The sequence below is a fragment of the Toxotes jaculatrix genome, chromosome 9 (genome assembly GCF_017976425.1).
Source record: "Toxotes jaculatrix isolate fToxJac2 chromosome 9, fToxJac2.pri, whole genome shotgun sequence".
In the NCBI taxonomy this organism is placed as follows: domain Eukaryota; kingdom Metazoa; phylum Chordata; class Actinopteri; family Toxotidae; genus Toxotes; species Toxotes jaculatrix.
This window is the reverse complement of record NC_054402.1, coordinates 24,938,135-24,954,421: the sequence shown is the minus strand read 5'-3', so window position 1 is coordinate 24,954,421 and position 16,287 is coordinate 24,938,135. Positions and strand designations below refer to the sequence as shown.

Here is a 16,287-nt window from a genome sequence, read left to right as displayed (position 1 = left end):
AGGGAAGATGCTTCCATCTGCAAGGTGATAAACTTAAAAATAAGGGGTGTTTTCTTTAGTCCACGCCTACAACTGTACCAGACATGAAGGAACGGGCTATTCCCCATTCTTTCTTCTGTATGGAAGAGACCCACGCTTGCCTGTTGATTTGCTCTTTGATCTAAAACCTGAGCAAGAACCACAGTCCAGACAACAGTATGCACAGAAGTGGGCTTCTCGCATGCAGGAGGCTTACAAGATCGCTGCAGAGAACAGCTCCAAGAGTTCAGCTAAAGGGAAGAAACACTATGATCGTCATGTTAAAGGTATAGTGCTGCAGCCTGGTGATCGGGTGCTGGTCAGAAACTTGTCAGAGAGAGGTGGCCCAGGCAAGCTGCGTAGTTACTGGGAGAAGAGAGTTCATCGTGTTGTTGAGAAGGTTGGAGAAGGACCTGTGTACAGAGTTCAGCCAGAAACTGGAGACCAGACTCTCCGTGTCCGCCATCGTAACCTTCTGCTACCTGTCAATGACCTACCTTTGGAGCAGGAGGAGCAAAGTCCAGGTGCAGCCAAAAAAATGAAACACAATACAGACAATCAAAAAAGAAAGCAGAACAACGGTGAGACACAGGGAGAGGAGTTTGAACTTTCTGAGGAAGAAGAGGAGTACACCTATTATTTTAGGCCCACACTTCAGAGAATTAGACCCCCACCGCCTCAGCTGGAACAGTGTCACAGACTCAGTGCAGCAGCTCCAGAGTTCCAGCCAATGAGGCATGTTACAGAGACAGTTCAAAGACACCAGCCATATGAACCTGATCCAGTCATGATACCCAAACCAGTGATAGTGTCTGAACCTGTACAGGTTGTGGAACCAGCTGCTACACCACCGGTGGATTTGCAGGAGGAACCAAGTGACACTGTGGAGAACATAGGGTCAGAAGACCAGGTCGACAACCATGAGGTTGCTGCAGATCAATTAGAACCACCAGAGGCAGCACCTTCTCTGAGGAGGTCGACCAGAGTACCAAAACATCGGGAAGTGCTCACTTATGAGCACCTGGGACAGCCTTCATATCAGCCTTGGAGGCCAGGAGCAAATGTAATGGCTGCCTGTGTTCCTTATTCTGTGCCCTGGTACCACTACGTTCCTGACCCTTGTTACTATCCCACTCTAATATGGACATGTTAGACTTCTGACAAAAGACATGATTGATAAATGTAGTAATGACACTGAAGGTATATTGACTATTAGACTTTAACATTTTGAACATGGACATGGAACTTATGGAAGTTCAAGATGTCCGGAGACATCTCTTAAAGCAGGGGAGAGTGTAGTAGGTATGAAAAAATGCCATATAAATAGTATTTAAAAAAAAAAAAAAGAAAACACCCCTTATTTTTTTTTTAAATCATTAAATCACTGCAAAGGTGATTGATTTATATTCTTCAGCCTTTACGTCTGAGGTAGAGATACTATGTTGCCAGGAGACGGTGTGGTGTAGTGGGTCTAGTGGGGAGGGAGCTCCGCGCAGGCGCAGTTGGAAATAAATGAGCGCCAGCGGAATACGCTAACTTGTGTCCTCCTCCTTTGATCCACAGGTAATATCAAATGTTACTTTGTTATTGTTCAGTATTGCATGTACATGAAAGATAAAGTGTAGCGAAATGTTTAAAATGATTTGAGATGTTTGGGAGATGTGTGTATGAGGTGACGAGTCTCGGCTTTGTTCCAGTGTTTTTGCCGGTCTTTAATTACACTAATTAGCAACTTTAACGTTACTGTAAACATATTTTTGTTCGCGTATCGGTAGTTAATATTTTGTAGAATTAAGGTTATTTGAATGTTTTTAAGAGTTTCAGTTGAATGTTTCTAAGAGTTTCAGTTGTCAGTGATGTTAGAAAAAAACTTGGTAAGAGACGTTGGGTTTCCGTTACTGTGGTGTTCACCACGTCATTTTGTGACCGTTGCTCAAGCATATATGTGCGCGTGCATGTGTGTCAGAGAGCGTGCTAGTTAACAACGTGTAAATGGGTTTGTGTAATAGTAGTCTTGTGTGTGTGTAGTAAGAATGTGTTTTAATTTTCCTTATTTTGAAATATAGGGATTGTGTCAGTTTTATGTTTCACCTTGGATCAATTATTTTGTACTCTGATGCTGAGGGATGCATATTAATTTATTTATTTTTTTACATTTACTCGCATTTTATGTAAGAAATATATATACCTATACATATGTATTTGTTTTATTTTATCTGAGTGAGGTTTTATGTTATTTATCATCAGTAATGTGAATTGGTTGTCATTTTATTTTTTTATAAAAAAGCTTGATCACAAAATGTGTGCGGCAGTTGGAAATAAATGAGCGCCAGCGGAATACGCTAACTTGTGTCCTCCTCCTTTGATCCACAGATTGCACAGTGCTGCCCAGTCTGTGTAATCTTTGCTGCCGGTCCAGATTCCCCTAGGTCTGGCACCGGTAACATTAACATGCTTTCCTCAGGTCTTGCACTCTGTAGAATTATAACAGTCCAGTTAGTCCAACAATGGGCGGCAGTCGCCCCCCGCGACCTGGGCCTGGACCCAGATAAGCGGCAGATGATGACATGTTAGTCCAACATACAGCAGCTACAACGCTGACCGAAACCATATCACACATATCACTGAGTACAACTGCTACTAGTCCTATGTACATTTCCCAGCATACACTCAGATCATATGATGCTGGCTCATTATTCCAAAGATGGATAAAAGAAACAGTTGGTGGCAGTGCATTTGCTCCACTGTTATTGAACAAAACAGATAAAATGTACACACACACACACACACACACACACATTACCTGTATGAACTGTGGTGTGAGGTCAGCGGTTAGGAGCCAGTTCTCCAGTCTCGGGTATCCAGTCAGAGCTTCAGGTCTCTCCCTCTCTGGTACCCTCCGCTTCCACTGCAGCTGTGTCCACATGTACTTGGTCAGCTTCACCTGCAGGGGGCACACCACACACTGCTTCACTCTGTCCCTCTGAGGTGTAACCAAAGGATCACCAACCCTCACAAACACAATGACAACATCCTCCAAAATAAAAGTATGTGACAGAAATGAGATACACTTTTTTCTTGTTTTACATACTAAACATATCCTCTAACTTTTCATCACATATTTGTGCATTTCTCTTTTCTAGAAACCTTTAATGTTGAACATATCATTTGATCATTTTTCTCTGTAGGTTAATAATTGCTCAGGTCTTAGTTTCAAGATCAGTATGATACTCAAATTAAGGGCAAGTTATTTCCAAATAAACCCTGACGTTCTTGATATATCACCCATAAATATCAAGAAGTGTGTGCATGTAAAGCAGTAGAGAGAAATGAGACTTCGTTCAGTTTGAGGAAATCCCCCTGACTAGTGGTCCAGACCAGATGTCTGCTGTTAAACCGCCCGGCAAACTGTTAAAGTAAGTGAAGCAACTTCACAAGCCTGTTTAAACCTCACAGACCCAAAACTCTCAGAAGGTTATGAATTCTGATGGACGTAAGCATCATTTTTTTGAACTTGTCATTGTAACCAACACTCAGACTATCACAGAGACTAAAACTCTTCACTGACAGGCTGCAAAAACAAAACATTTTAGATGCATTAGCAGCTCTTTAATGCACAGCGAGGAGGCTTCACAGCAGGTTTCAGATTTAGTGAAATCCTCCCACGCGAAGCCACAATGATTTCCAAGACATCACACAGAAAATAATAAACATTTTAATTAGGCATCATTGGTGAGGAACTGTCAGACTTTGACAGCTTTCAAACCCTAACCCTCTAAAAGCCTGTAAATTTCACATGCAACTTTTCTGTTCTTGACAACAATAAACTTTTCTTCAAGCCACACTGCAGAAGCAACTTTCAGTAACTTGGTGAGTTTAATGGAACCGTAACTGAAAACCTGAAAACAAAGCAAAGCAAAACAAAACAAAGCTTGTATAAAGTTTGTACTATGCTTTTGACTGTCTTTGCTTTAGACTATTGATTCATCATTATACATATGACCGTTGGGTTACTGGTCACCTCCCGGACCAAGAACCTTCTTGCCCTGTAACTCAGCTTGACTGGACAACCAACACTATGAAGAGTCCTGTGGTTCCAAACTTGTGTCACTTCTCAGTTAAAGCCACTGTGCTCCTGGGAACACTCAGAGCTTTAGAACTGGTTTTTTCTTTCTTTCTTTCTTTTTTTTTTTTTAATCCTTGCCCTGATCTATGCCTCACCAGTTTTATCAGAGAACTGCAACGAGTTCTTTTGAATTGTGTGACGCTATATACAGTGTTCACACTGGTTACTTTGCTGACTCATTATATTAAGAAAAACGTGTTAATTACAATCCAAGAATAACACTGAAATTGCTAATTCTGTATTATGAGTACTTTTGGCACCTTAAATATATTTTGATGCTAATACTTCTGTACTTTGCATGACCCCTACTTGTAACAGACTATTTCTACACTGTGGTATTACTACTTTTACTTCAGTGAAAGTTCTAAATAATTCCTCCACAACTAGCACACAGAAACACAGAAGCAAACTAAAGAGCTCTTTCAGCAGCCTCCATCTGAAGGGTGCGCCTATGCTGTTTTTAATGTGCATTAAAATTGCAAAAGTGTTATCTTTACGGGAAAACCGTGAGTGGCCTGAGGTGAGATGCACTGATGCTTGTAGAAACTTGGATGAAAACAGGAGGGTGTTAGTTTGCACTGAACAACACCTGGACCCACACGACAGTGATGAGCCTCTATCTCTGACTTTATCTTCAGCGTCTATCTCTGACTGGATCGCCCTCGGCTCTGTTTACGCGATGATTGAAAATACGTTGCGTGTGCCACAGGGTTGTATGTTGCGTAGAGTGTCAACAGCATCACATTTCTGACACACCTAAGGTCAGGGCTTCTTTTTTTTCCATCCAGAGATACGATGATTGGGTAAGTACTGTTTGGGATAGCTGCTTGTTAGAAGATTAAATACACACCACACAGTAAGCCTGTATAACATAAGCACATAAACACGCACATGACACCTGTGACTATACTGCAGAAAACCCATTTGTGTAAAAGGAAGATCTGAGATGAAGGTGGATGCTTTACATGTACAAGTGATGGATAAAACTTGGACTGCTGCTCTTTAGAGGGTGATCTGATTCACAGCCTCACAGCAAGAGGGTTCCAGGTTCGGACCCCGGTCTGGGCTCTTCTGTGTGGAGTTTGCATGTTCTCCCTGTGCTGACGTGGGTTTTCTCCAGGTACTCCGGCTTCCTCCCACAATCCCAAAAACATGAATGAAAAATGTTGCCACTTTCTGAAACTCAAGGCAATGTATTTAAATTGCTTATTTTGGTCTAAACAACAGTCCAGAACCCAAACATACTGAGTTTACTATGCCACAGAAAACAAAGGACAAAGAAAAGCAGCAAATCCTCACAACTGTTGAAGTGGAACTATGGAATATTTATCATTTTTGCTTAAAAAAAAAAAAACAACCAATTGATCAACAAATCAAAAACTGATCATCAAACATTTATCAGAGCTCAAGATGACATCTTCAAACTGCTCATTTTCTTTGACCATTAGTCAAACAACCGTAAAACAAACAGTTTGTGTTTGACCCTCTGATGGCTGCGCCAATGAGCGGCATGATATCTGACACACACAGAAAACACTGAACATACAGTATGTAAGTAGCCAGGGAGGGAATGATACAATTGCCGAGTTGACGTGTTAACTCTGGATCAGAGACATATCCATGACAGATGATAACAGTTGACTTCTCATGATGCCGTTGGTTTACACTGAAAACAGTGTGGGTGTGGGTATTTCGACATGCATCAGATGCTGCATGATGCTGTAGTTAGGCAGTGTTGCCTTGAGCTCAATGCTAACTTCAGCATGCTTACAATGATGACATTAACAAGCTCATGTTTGGCAAGTAATGTTCATTATATTCATCGCCTAAGTTTAGTGTGTTAGTATGCAAACGGTTGCTAATTAGCACTAAATGCTTTGTATAGCTGAGGTTGATGGGTATGTCATTGGTTTTGTAGGTATGTGGTCTGAAACCAAAGTATTGCCCAGATTGAAATTCTGACCTTGACTTGATTGTGGAGATAACGCCAATGGATCATTAAAGTCATGAGAATACATCAACAAGAAGTATCATAGGAACTTTTCATTTAGCTCCATCATCAGATGAAAATTTCAAATTTCAAAAGTCCAAATTTTGTGCCAATTCATCTTGTAGACGTCAACATATTTCATCAGATGGGTCATCAAATGTCTGCTTCTGTGCACTGATTGTGAAAATAACACAGCAAAGAGCGGGTGTGTAAAAACATTTGTTCAGACAAGAAAAAAAAAACTACAAAAAATAAGGTCAGAAAGAAGAGGACAAAAGTGACACAAAAGGGAGAGAGGAGAGAAAATGAGAGAAAACAAGAGCAGGCAGTTGGGAAACCACATGGGGCTTTCCTGACTCTCACCAACACTTTGCATAGACTGCCTCATTCAGCCTCACACAGCAGGGCTGAAAACATTCCACTGTAACAAGGCTTCAGCCGTTTCCATTTGCACAGTTCAGTGAATCTTTGCAGAATGCGGAGCCTGATGGAGTCAGTCTGCACCAGTAAGTGTTATGGACTCATTTAGCCACAGAAACAAAGGGCAACGCCCTCCAGTCACCGGCAAGCAAAGAAACATGGAGCTGCAACCTACCACAGCACAGGGTTTGCAACGATGCTCAAAATAAGGCCCAAACATAATAATACAACACCCCAGATATTCATTAGGATCTCTGAAAATAAGTTTCCAGTGGTACATGACAGAAACCTTTAAGTTGAATTTAAAGTTGTATGTACAGGTTTGGGCATCTCTGAGTAAATTACAGCTTTTGTTGATTTTTGAAGTGAAAGGTAGAAACTCCAAATCCTGTAGTAAAAAAAAAAAAAAAGATTAAAAATGAGCTTTACTAAGCAAAGCTTAGGCTGTAATCATGGCATGACAAAAGGTTTGGGCACACTCAGTCAGAACTCAGTAACCCTCCTACGTCAGATATAACAGCTTGCAAACAGCTTCTGTAGACCACTTTGACTGTTTGTGTTCTTGACTTTGGTTTAAGATCTACCAACAGATTATCTATGACGTTAGAGAAAGAGGGCTGAGAGAGTCATTTCTACACATGCAGTGGTACCCAGCAGCTGCCAAAGGCAAAGCGTTCTTCTCATCAAATGCTGCCCCCTTTTTTGTTCAAACTAAAACCACCACAATTGTGGTGATGTTTAACTTCATCTGTCAACAGCACCTGTTTCCAAAACAGCTCTGTTTTGTGCAGTGGAACGGTGGAGCAGTGCACCACCACCGTCAGCTAAACCTTCCTTTGTCAGCTCCTGTGCAGTCATATGGAGTTGTTGCTTTGGCTTTCTGCTGAGCTGCAGCTTGATCTGAAAGTTTTCTTGGTCTTCCACATTTCGTCATAATTCCCACAGCTCTCCTTAACTGCCATTTCTTAATGACATGTCACAGTGGAAATTTCAAGCTGGAAGAGCTTTGATGTTTTCTAACCTTCTCCTGCTAGCTTCTTTTTCAGACCCTCGGTCAGTTGCTCGGTTGTTGAGTATGAAGGTTTGAAGAGTCAAAAAAACGTATCAAGATCTGAAACATCAGCAGAAAATCAGCTGAACATACCGAACAGAAACTCTTGACCTGCCTTTTAAGTCCTAATGAGTCAATTAAGGCCTAATGAGTTAATGAAGTTCTGAGACTTTATAAACAGAAAGGTGACCACACTTCTGCACATGATGCAATTACTGTTCTCTCATTTCATTAAACAAGTTCATGAAATAAATAGTATAAAACTGCATTAACATGTGAAGAAAGGCTCATTTATAATGTCTATTTGCTGCAGGGGTTTTATTTACTTACTTTAATTTCATAAATCAACAAAATATGGCATTTGCACAGGGTTTCCCAAACTTTTGGATAATAGTTATGAGAAATATATCTGTAAGCAGCAAAAATTGGAGTCCAAGCAGATTGTGAAAAACTGCCACTTTAAGGACAACTCCAATTTATGTGCCTGAGTAGTGGATGGAATTTGCAACCAATCTGCCAATTTTGGTGTTTCTAAGAAGCATAAATCGGAACAAACACAACAGACTTATAAATATGTCAAGGACCCCAAAAATTATCATCATTAAGAAAATGAGTTTTAAGAAGAAATTTTAAAGAGGACACTGAGGACTGCTGAAGGGCCCGGTCACCTATACTTACCTTTAGTCGAGATTTTAGAACCGTTGGAAAGGCCCCGCCGGTGGAGCCAGACTATTCAAGCCTTTACAAACACACAGTAAAAGATTAACCAGGGCAACAAGGATTGCTGTGATGTGGTTAATTCTCTCAGAACATGTTTCACCTGCTGATACCAGAACAAAGAGCGCTGCAGTAGTCCAGTCTGGATGAGACAAAAGCATGGATGACCGTTTCTAAATCTGCAGATGAAAGGAATGACCTGATCTGGTAAAATATTTCCGTTGTACAAAGCAGGATTGCACAACTTTAGTCACCTCAGCTCAGAGTCAAAAATAACACCTTTGCTATGGGCATCTTTTTTAAAAAGAAATTTTCCCTTATGGGAGGTCACAGAATGGGAGCACAAGAGGAGAAGGATCTGTTAGATACAAGCTGAACCAATACAGAGCCACATCACTGATGCCAGTATAGTTTACAGGTCTGCATGAGTGGAAAGCAACAAGTCACTGGTGACACTGGTCAGAGCAGCCTGATGCTGTGCAGCGAGCAAAACCCAGATTGACATTTTTTCTGAAATTTGATTTATTCTTCTTAAAAAAAAAATACTAATCCTCCATTTTTTATACTTAAAAAAGAAGGATCCAGAGAGAGAGCTTCTTTAAGACGGGGTAAACGGGGTAAACAGAGCTGCAGGTGGTCAACATCAACACAAGCTCTCGGAAATCTGTGTTAACGTGCTGCTGAATCTCCACTATCTCTTTACAGAAACAATGATATTATTCACATCTCTCTGGGGACAAATCAACTGGTGAGGGACCAATCACAGTTAAGGTTTTAAAGAGAATTCTGGGATTGGGAGTCTTTTGCTTGTGGACCTCAGATGTTTAAGAGAAGCCTTCCTGCCGTGTCTTTTAAAATTCTTAGTTTCCTCCTTTAAACATGGTAAAGAAAAGGATTTTGACTTTTTGCATCTGACAGGAGCTATTCAAGCTAAAATATCTGAGCAGGAGTTATTAAAAACACTGAGATGCTCCTCTGCAGTGAGGCCGCAGTGTTCATGGGTCCAAAAAAAAGGGTGTTTGAGGCAGTAAACTAAATTCAGGAGAGTGAATTTAGAGAGCTCAGTGAAGGGGACATATTCAGCAGTCCAAGACTCTGTGATGACAATGAAATCTATAATGTTGATCATAATAAAGTCCTGGCAGATAATAGACTTATTCTTCCATTCAGTAAACAGGGGGAGTGGAAGAAGTGGCTCTAACTGTGTGGACTGTGAGTAAACTGCTGTTCAGTGATCCTGACAGGAACGAAGGACTCAGTGAGGGAGATAAAGCCAGCACCAGCAGCAGGACCTGCACTGTGAGGGGACAGCAGTGTTTCCCATGGAATTAGATTCTATTGGTGGTGGCAGCTGATCATATACACAGTGTACAGTGAAGTGATTATCATCAGTGATGATCAATATTTTTACATTAACAATGAATGACCATCTGTTTTACAGCTCAAAGCTCTGCTCTCCTCAACCTCTTTTCTAGGAACAGCTGTTTTCACAGAGAAAACAAATCTCAGCTGAACCCACTGCACCGAGCAGCAGTCAGACAAAGTCTAGAGCATAGGTGTCAAACCTGTTCCACAAAGGGCCGTGTGGCTGCAGGTTTTTGTTCCAACCAATCAAGAACACACAGTTTGACCAATCAACTGTCTGAAGACTGAGATCAGTTGATTAAATGAGTCAAGTCTGGTGTGCTGCTGCTTGGTTGGAACAAAAACCTGCAGCCACACCAGCCCTTTGTGGAACAGGTTTGACACCTCTGGTCTAGAGTCTAGCTGGTGGATGCAGTGGAGCATTTCGTGTCAAACGCTAATGTTCCTCTGTGTCTGCTGGATATGTAGACCACAACTTGACATGTACGTCAGATGTCGTGTGTGTAATATTGTTCCACTGCCCACAGGTGGTCCAAAAAAAAAAAAAAAAAAAATTCAACTGAAGCAGCTTTTGGTAGGTTAAAATTAGTCTCTCATGCGTGTGACCATGTGTGGTTACATTTGCATGTAAAATGTGTGTATTTCAAATCTCATTTTTTTCCTCATATGTTTGCTGGTTGTTGTTTTTCTGTTGAACTGATCTGCTTCACCTTAATGCAACATGTGACACCGAGACACGCTTTAACAACTATGGTGACAGATGAACCTCATCAACACATCAACTGGAACTGTTCTAATGTCTTGTGCACCACTTTCTACAATTATGTCCAAAATCCAGTCGTTTGACATTAATGGTGTTTGTGAATAAAGACCGACAACATGGATCCATAGAGACGGATCCGTCTGTGGGTCAGGCAGTTTGAGGGCTCGATAAGAGGACAGAAAAAGGAGAATTGTCCAAGCTCTGGAGTTCACCGTCCAATGACTGTACATAACTCCCTCACTCTTCCTTCTCTAACATTTGGCCCAGTGCAGCAACAAGCAGCATACCTGTCATATCCTCCCACTGTCTTTCATGTCATCTGACGCTCTTGCTAAACAAGATGCTCAGAATGCGTGGGAGGGAACCACAGCCAAATTTTGCCTCTTGCTACACACATATCCACACAACAATTTCTCTGTGCCCCTTCCCAGCCAATGAGGGAGAGGGAAGCACACGAACACACACACAAACACACACACTTGACTTGTGATGTCAGTGAAGATGCTGTTACCAGACCTGGTGGACGACATAAAAAAAAAAACAAAAAAAAAAACAGAAGTTCTGACAGTGATGAATGTGGTGAAGACATAATCATCACCCTGTTGCTAACTGTGGGAACCAAACAAACCAGACTGTACACTATGAGACGGATTAAGCAACATCTGCTTTACAAAAGAGCACAGTCATTCATCGGACTGCTTAGCAGCTTATTAAACATCATGATAATCATCTATGGCAGGTGTATTTGGTCACTGTCTGTAAACAGTGGCACATTCACAGGTTGTCATTTATTTTTGATTGACAAGCACTTTGGTTAAGCTCAGGCCAAGACTGTGTTTTCAGTTAAATGTATTCTCTGTATTCTGTATTAAACAATCTCTCTCTGACCTTAACCAAGTGCAGTGAGAGTCTATACATAACCATGAAAGGTTAAACAATGCTGTAAGTCACTACAACTGGATAATATATTGACAGGTAGATATTTTTGTGGAAAACCCATTAAATACATTGGCAGTGAACATGTTCACTAATGAGTTCAGTATACAGCAATTGATGCTTCCTTCCTCATTATGTTATCAGATGCAAATGTCTTTGCTGTTGCAAATCTGAACTATAAAAATGGAATTTCTAGGAGACAGAGTTGAGCTGCCAGAGGACAGACGCCAGCGGAGCGAGCGAGAGAAGAGACACGGACGGTTGAGAGTGCTGTCCTGCGGAGGAACACGCATGGCCACTTTTTGTTAAGACGGTGATGGACAATGAATGATAAACGCTCATCCCTGAAGTGTTTTTTGTTCCTGTTTGCGTTAAGTGGACCAACAGAGTAATACCAGACAAGTTCCTTCTGTTGTTGACTGGTAACTAAGGCATTTATGGAATGTACGGGCTGTTAGTAGCTGATACAGTGGTAGTGGTAGTGGCAGCCATCAATACAAGCTGTTGTCAAAACAAACCTTTTCAAACAATTTCAGATATTTTCAGGTATTCAAAGATAACTCAGTCACGCCATGTCAGCTGTGATGTGGCAGCATTCACAGCCTGAGACACACACACTTATACCTGGTCTGGTATGACCCGTAGGTTATGGTGGCTAATGCTACCTGATGGTAGCAAACCTTCACTGCTATGTAACTGACTTTGTTAAGTATATTTACTGAGTTAACGGCTCTTCTCTACTTGTGCTACTGTTAAGTTTCAGTATGACAATAAAATCATAGTCAATAGGACATTGTTCGGCATTTGTGGCCACATTGTGGATGTATTATTAAAAACTGGACCTCAAAATGGTGCCTATTCACTTAAATGAACATTTCTTGTTGTGTGAACAAGCCAAGAAAAACACAGGATGCTGCCCTGTGACATCAGCCTGACCTCGCAGGAGTGTTGTCATGTCAACAGTTTTACTTTTACTTTGTTCATAATAGTGGTCTACAGGGACAGTGCTGTGTGGGTTAGACATTTTCATTTAGTTGCAGTAGGGTGAGTAACCACTGGGACAAACTGACAGCAGGACTGAGTGGCAGCTCTGGATCCAGGTCTCTGAACACATCCATGATCAGCCAGTTCACTAAAAGCTTAGTAATCTTGTTTTGAACCATTTCAGGTCTTCATAGTCCAATATATGTGCCATACAGGAAAAAGGTTTGAAGCTCATCTAAGTTCTGGACTTGGTTACAGGACAGCAAGTGTCCAAGTGCAACATGAAGGTGTGTCAGTGAGCCTGCACACACACACACACACACACACACACACACACACACACACACACACACACACACACACACACACCTCTAAACTGAAACTGAAAGAGCTAAATGGAATTGAGCCATCATCATCATTCATTTCATTATCTGTAGCTGTGCGTTTCCTGCTGTGACCAGTCTGACTCTCTTCCACATGTGTTGGTGAGCTGACGTTACAGGGAGGCAACTCAAGGCTTCATTTCTCAAATACACTGCACTCATCTCAAACCCTGAGGCCTATTCATCCTTAGACACTGTGAGGTTTACCACCACCACCACATGTATCAGTGAACATAACTCATCACTACTTCATTCGCCATTTTTGTTAACAGCAATTAAAAGAACTCAATAATCAATCATAATATCAAAATGTGACCATTAAAAAAAAAAAAGGTTTAGTGACAACTTTTAGTTAACAGCCCTGATGAGGTGCCACAGCCTGATGGCTGTCAGATCCCAGCTTAGGACTGCTTTCAAAATATTTGGAAACAGTCTTTCTAACAAGTTTCACACACACACACACACTCCAGGAACATTACAACACGTGCTGGGGGCTCGAGCACCAGAGAAGGAGCCCGAGCAGCGTGTCCCCTCCACCGTACCTCTAACGTGCGGATCTCCTGCCGGGTGAGGTCGTTGCTTGCGGCGCATCTGGTCCTGAGAGCCTGCAGGCTGGAGGTGGAGATGTCCACCAGGTTCTGGATGAGCTGGCACTGGCGCAGAGCCTCCTCAGCTTCTCCCGGTTCCGTTCTGCCGGAGACCACCCTGTCTCCTCTGCCCGCTTCTCTGTCCATTCCTCCTCATTGGCGCGACCTGTGTTACACGCAGCGACCCAGAGACGCGTCGCGCACCAGCGCTTCCTCTAAACAATGCATGGTCTGAAACACGTTTCCGTGTTTGTTCTTCCATGAAGCTGCTTCAGGTCTCCTCCAGCAAGCTCACTGCAATAAGAAGAGCATGAGTTCAGAACCACTTCCTGCCCTAACCTTCAAATTAAAGCAGGACTTGAACGTTTCTTGAGTAAACATTGATGAAAGAAGTGGATTTATTTATGCAGAATATTTAAAAACATCAGGTTAACCAAATTGCTTTAAACAGGGATTAAAAAGAACAAATGAATGTAGATCAATAAGCAAGAAATGGAAACAATAATAAAATAAAACCCAAAGAATGGACATGCACAGAGAACTAATGAACAATAAGGACAGAGTCATGAATGAATAGAAAAAATGATCAGTTAACCAGACAAAATACTTTGACTTAGTTACTGACTTACTTACTTTCACGTGTATTGCATTTGTATTTCAGCATATCAGTTTTAACTGAGAGGAAAATGAGCTTTAGTTAATGTACAACTGTCTCATATTCTTACATATAGTTTGCCTCCTCTTTGAAATAAATTAGAAAACACTGCCATCTGCTGTCAGAGCTCTGTCAGTGCAGAACCAGGTCAATTACATTACAACAGAAACGATGCAGTGTCCTTCAAACCCACTCATTACTGAAGTGCCCATAAGCTATTCAGTGCTGTCAGTCTCAGCCAGCTGCTGTTATGTAGCTGAGCCTGACTTCCTGTCTCTCTGTGGAGGGAGAAGAAGAAGAAAAAGAAGACAATGACAGAGACAGACACAGACAGCTGAGCTCTGAGGTCATTCTGCTGTCAGGTGGATGAAGGGTCAGCTGGTATTACTGTACCTCACCTGGGTTATCACCTTATTATAAAACCATACCGGTCTGATTTCTATCAGTGAATCCTCCAACTTAAGGGAGTTTTGTTTTTAACAAAAACAAAAACAAAAACTTTATGTCTAAATACGTCTAAATGACCTGATACAGTGACAGAGATATCCTTATCCTGAGTCCTTAAAAAGCTCCTAGATTTCCCACAGGATGTTTACATATGGAGATAAATGCATTGATTTACATGAAGGCATGTTATCTGAATAGGTCCTGTATAACCAGTTTGTGTATTTCAAGATGATAACAATGCTTTTTCTTTGAAACAAATCATATTTATATTAGTTATGGTTATCAGTTTATTCCTGATAAACACCTGGTAACAGATTTGCCCCGCGTTTGTTCTAGATAATTCTGTTTGAGAGCAGAGTTAGTGTGAGAGGAGCTACTCCCTGCAGCTCAGCCTACAGCTCACACCCACAAAAACACACAGAATGAAAAACCACTTGTTTTGTAACTTTAACGGTCTGTATGGTCACATGGTTAAACCCTCGTGATGTTTAGATGCACAGCACTGGAAACACTTTTCCTACGGTTTTCAGATCCAGCAGGCAGCCCCGTGTTTGTTTCTGACTTTGTGAGTCAGGGTGTGAGCTTGGATAAATGTGCCAAAGTTTCTGTAGTTTCCAGGGGAAAGGAAGGGCCTCTCTGAGTTAGAAAAGGATTCTGTGTGCAGCCTGACACGTAACACATTCCTCCACCACGGCAGTGGGTTTCACTGTGTTGCCCCAGCCCTTCTCTCTGATCCAATCAGAAAAATAAATGGTGCGACACGTGCTGCATACTGATAGAGTCTGGTTCTGGGATTATAACGTGTCATTAAAAATAATTATTGTTATAATAATAAAGGGACGATACTGAACAAAATGACTGGAATGAACAGTAAAGTGAAGAAGTGTAGGCTGCAGTGTTTTCCCTGCCTGCTGCCTGCTCCACCCTCCTGTCCTTGAGAGCCCATAACACAGCGATAACTCACTTCCTCTGTCGAAATCTCTCTTTCACTGAGCCTCAGATCCTCATGAAGCCACATGATGATGATCCGGTGATCACAACAACATGTTAGAAATTAAAGTGGATTATTTCACTTGTTGCACTTACTTTGAACAAACCCACTGCTTGTTCTTTAATATTATTCTGGTGCTATAACGACTGAAAGGCAGAAGTAGAGCCATAAGAATTATTGTGTGCTGAGAAGTACAACAACTAGTTAGTTTATAAGGAATTTGAATTGAAATACATACATGGGTTACATACTGAGGCCAGGGACCCTTGAGCATAAACACATAAGGTCCCAACTGTTTATAGCAGTAGCTCCTAATGGTTGTTTGCTTCTTCCTTTTTTTTCCTTCCTCCTTTTTTCTTTGGCAAAATCTTGAACTTTCCAAATAACGCCTCTGAAGTTCTGCTGTGGAAAACTGCACCAAAGTTCTCTTTTTTTCTCACTGCTCACACACTGGAGGTGAAGAGAGGCTGTCCGAGTCCTTTCCAAAGCACCTCGCCTCAACAATAGATAAAGAAATACAAATAAACATCTAATCACATCCTCAATATTTAAAGTCTAGATGAAATGAAATGGCTTTGTTTCCCACCGCAGCACACGTATCCTCTCTGTAGACCACATGTCCTGTGCTCTCCTTTGAGAAAATAACAGAAATAAAGAGAGAGAAATGAATTGACAGGGACATGAGGGACATGAGGGACAGGGTGTGAGACACCCCTTGATAACATGCCAGTCCTGAGGAATGGCGTCACTGGAAAACCTGAGAGAGGAGATGAAGAACTGGGACAAAGAGGTGGTTAGAGGGACAGTCAGTGGGAGCAGGGTAGCAAGGTGGCTCAGTTAGCGTGATGCAGGGT

The 16,287-nt window shown here is 41.6% G+C and overlaps 1 protein-coding gene across 2 annotated transcripts in view; it reads right to left on the bottom strand.

Moving 5' to 3' along the window:
• The window catches only part of LOC121186969 (kinase suppressor of Ras 1-like), a 70,576-nt gene extending 56,995 nt beyond the window's left edge, over window positions 1–13,581 (bottom strand). The window contains exons 1-2 of one of the 2 annotated variants that reach the window (XM_041045926.1): window positions 13,296–13,581; window positions 2,822–2,962 (exon numbers count right to left, since the gene is read on the bottom strand). In XM_041045926.1, coding sequence (XP_040901860.1) covers window positions 2,822–2,962; window positions 13,296–13,487 — 333 coding nt within the window. In that variant the 5' untranslated portion in view covers window positions 13,488–13,581. The remainder of the gene's footprint in view (window positions 1–2,821; window positions 2,963–13,295) is intronic. The other variant, XM_041045925.1, reaches the window with a different exon arrangement.
• Between the last annotated feature and the right edge of the window lie 2,706 nt (window positions 13,582–16,287).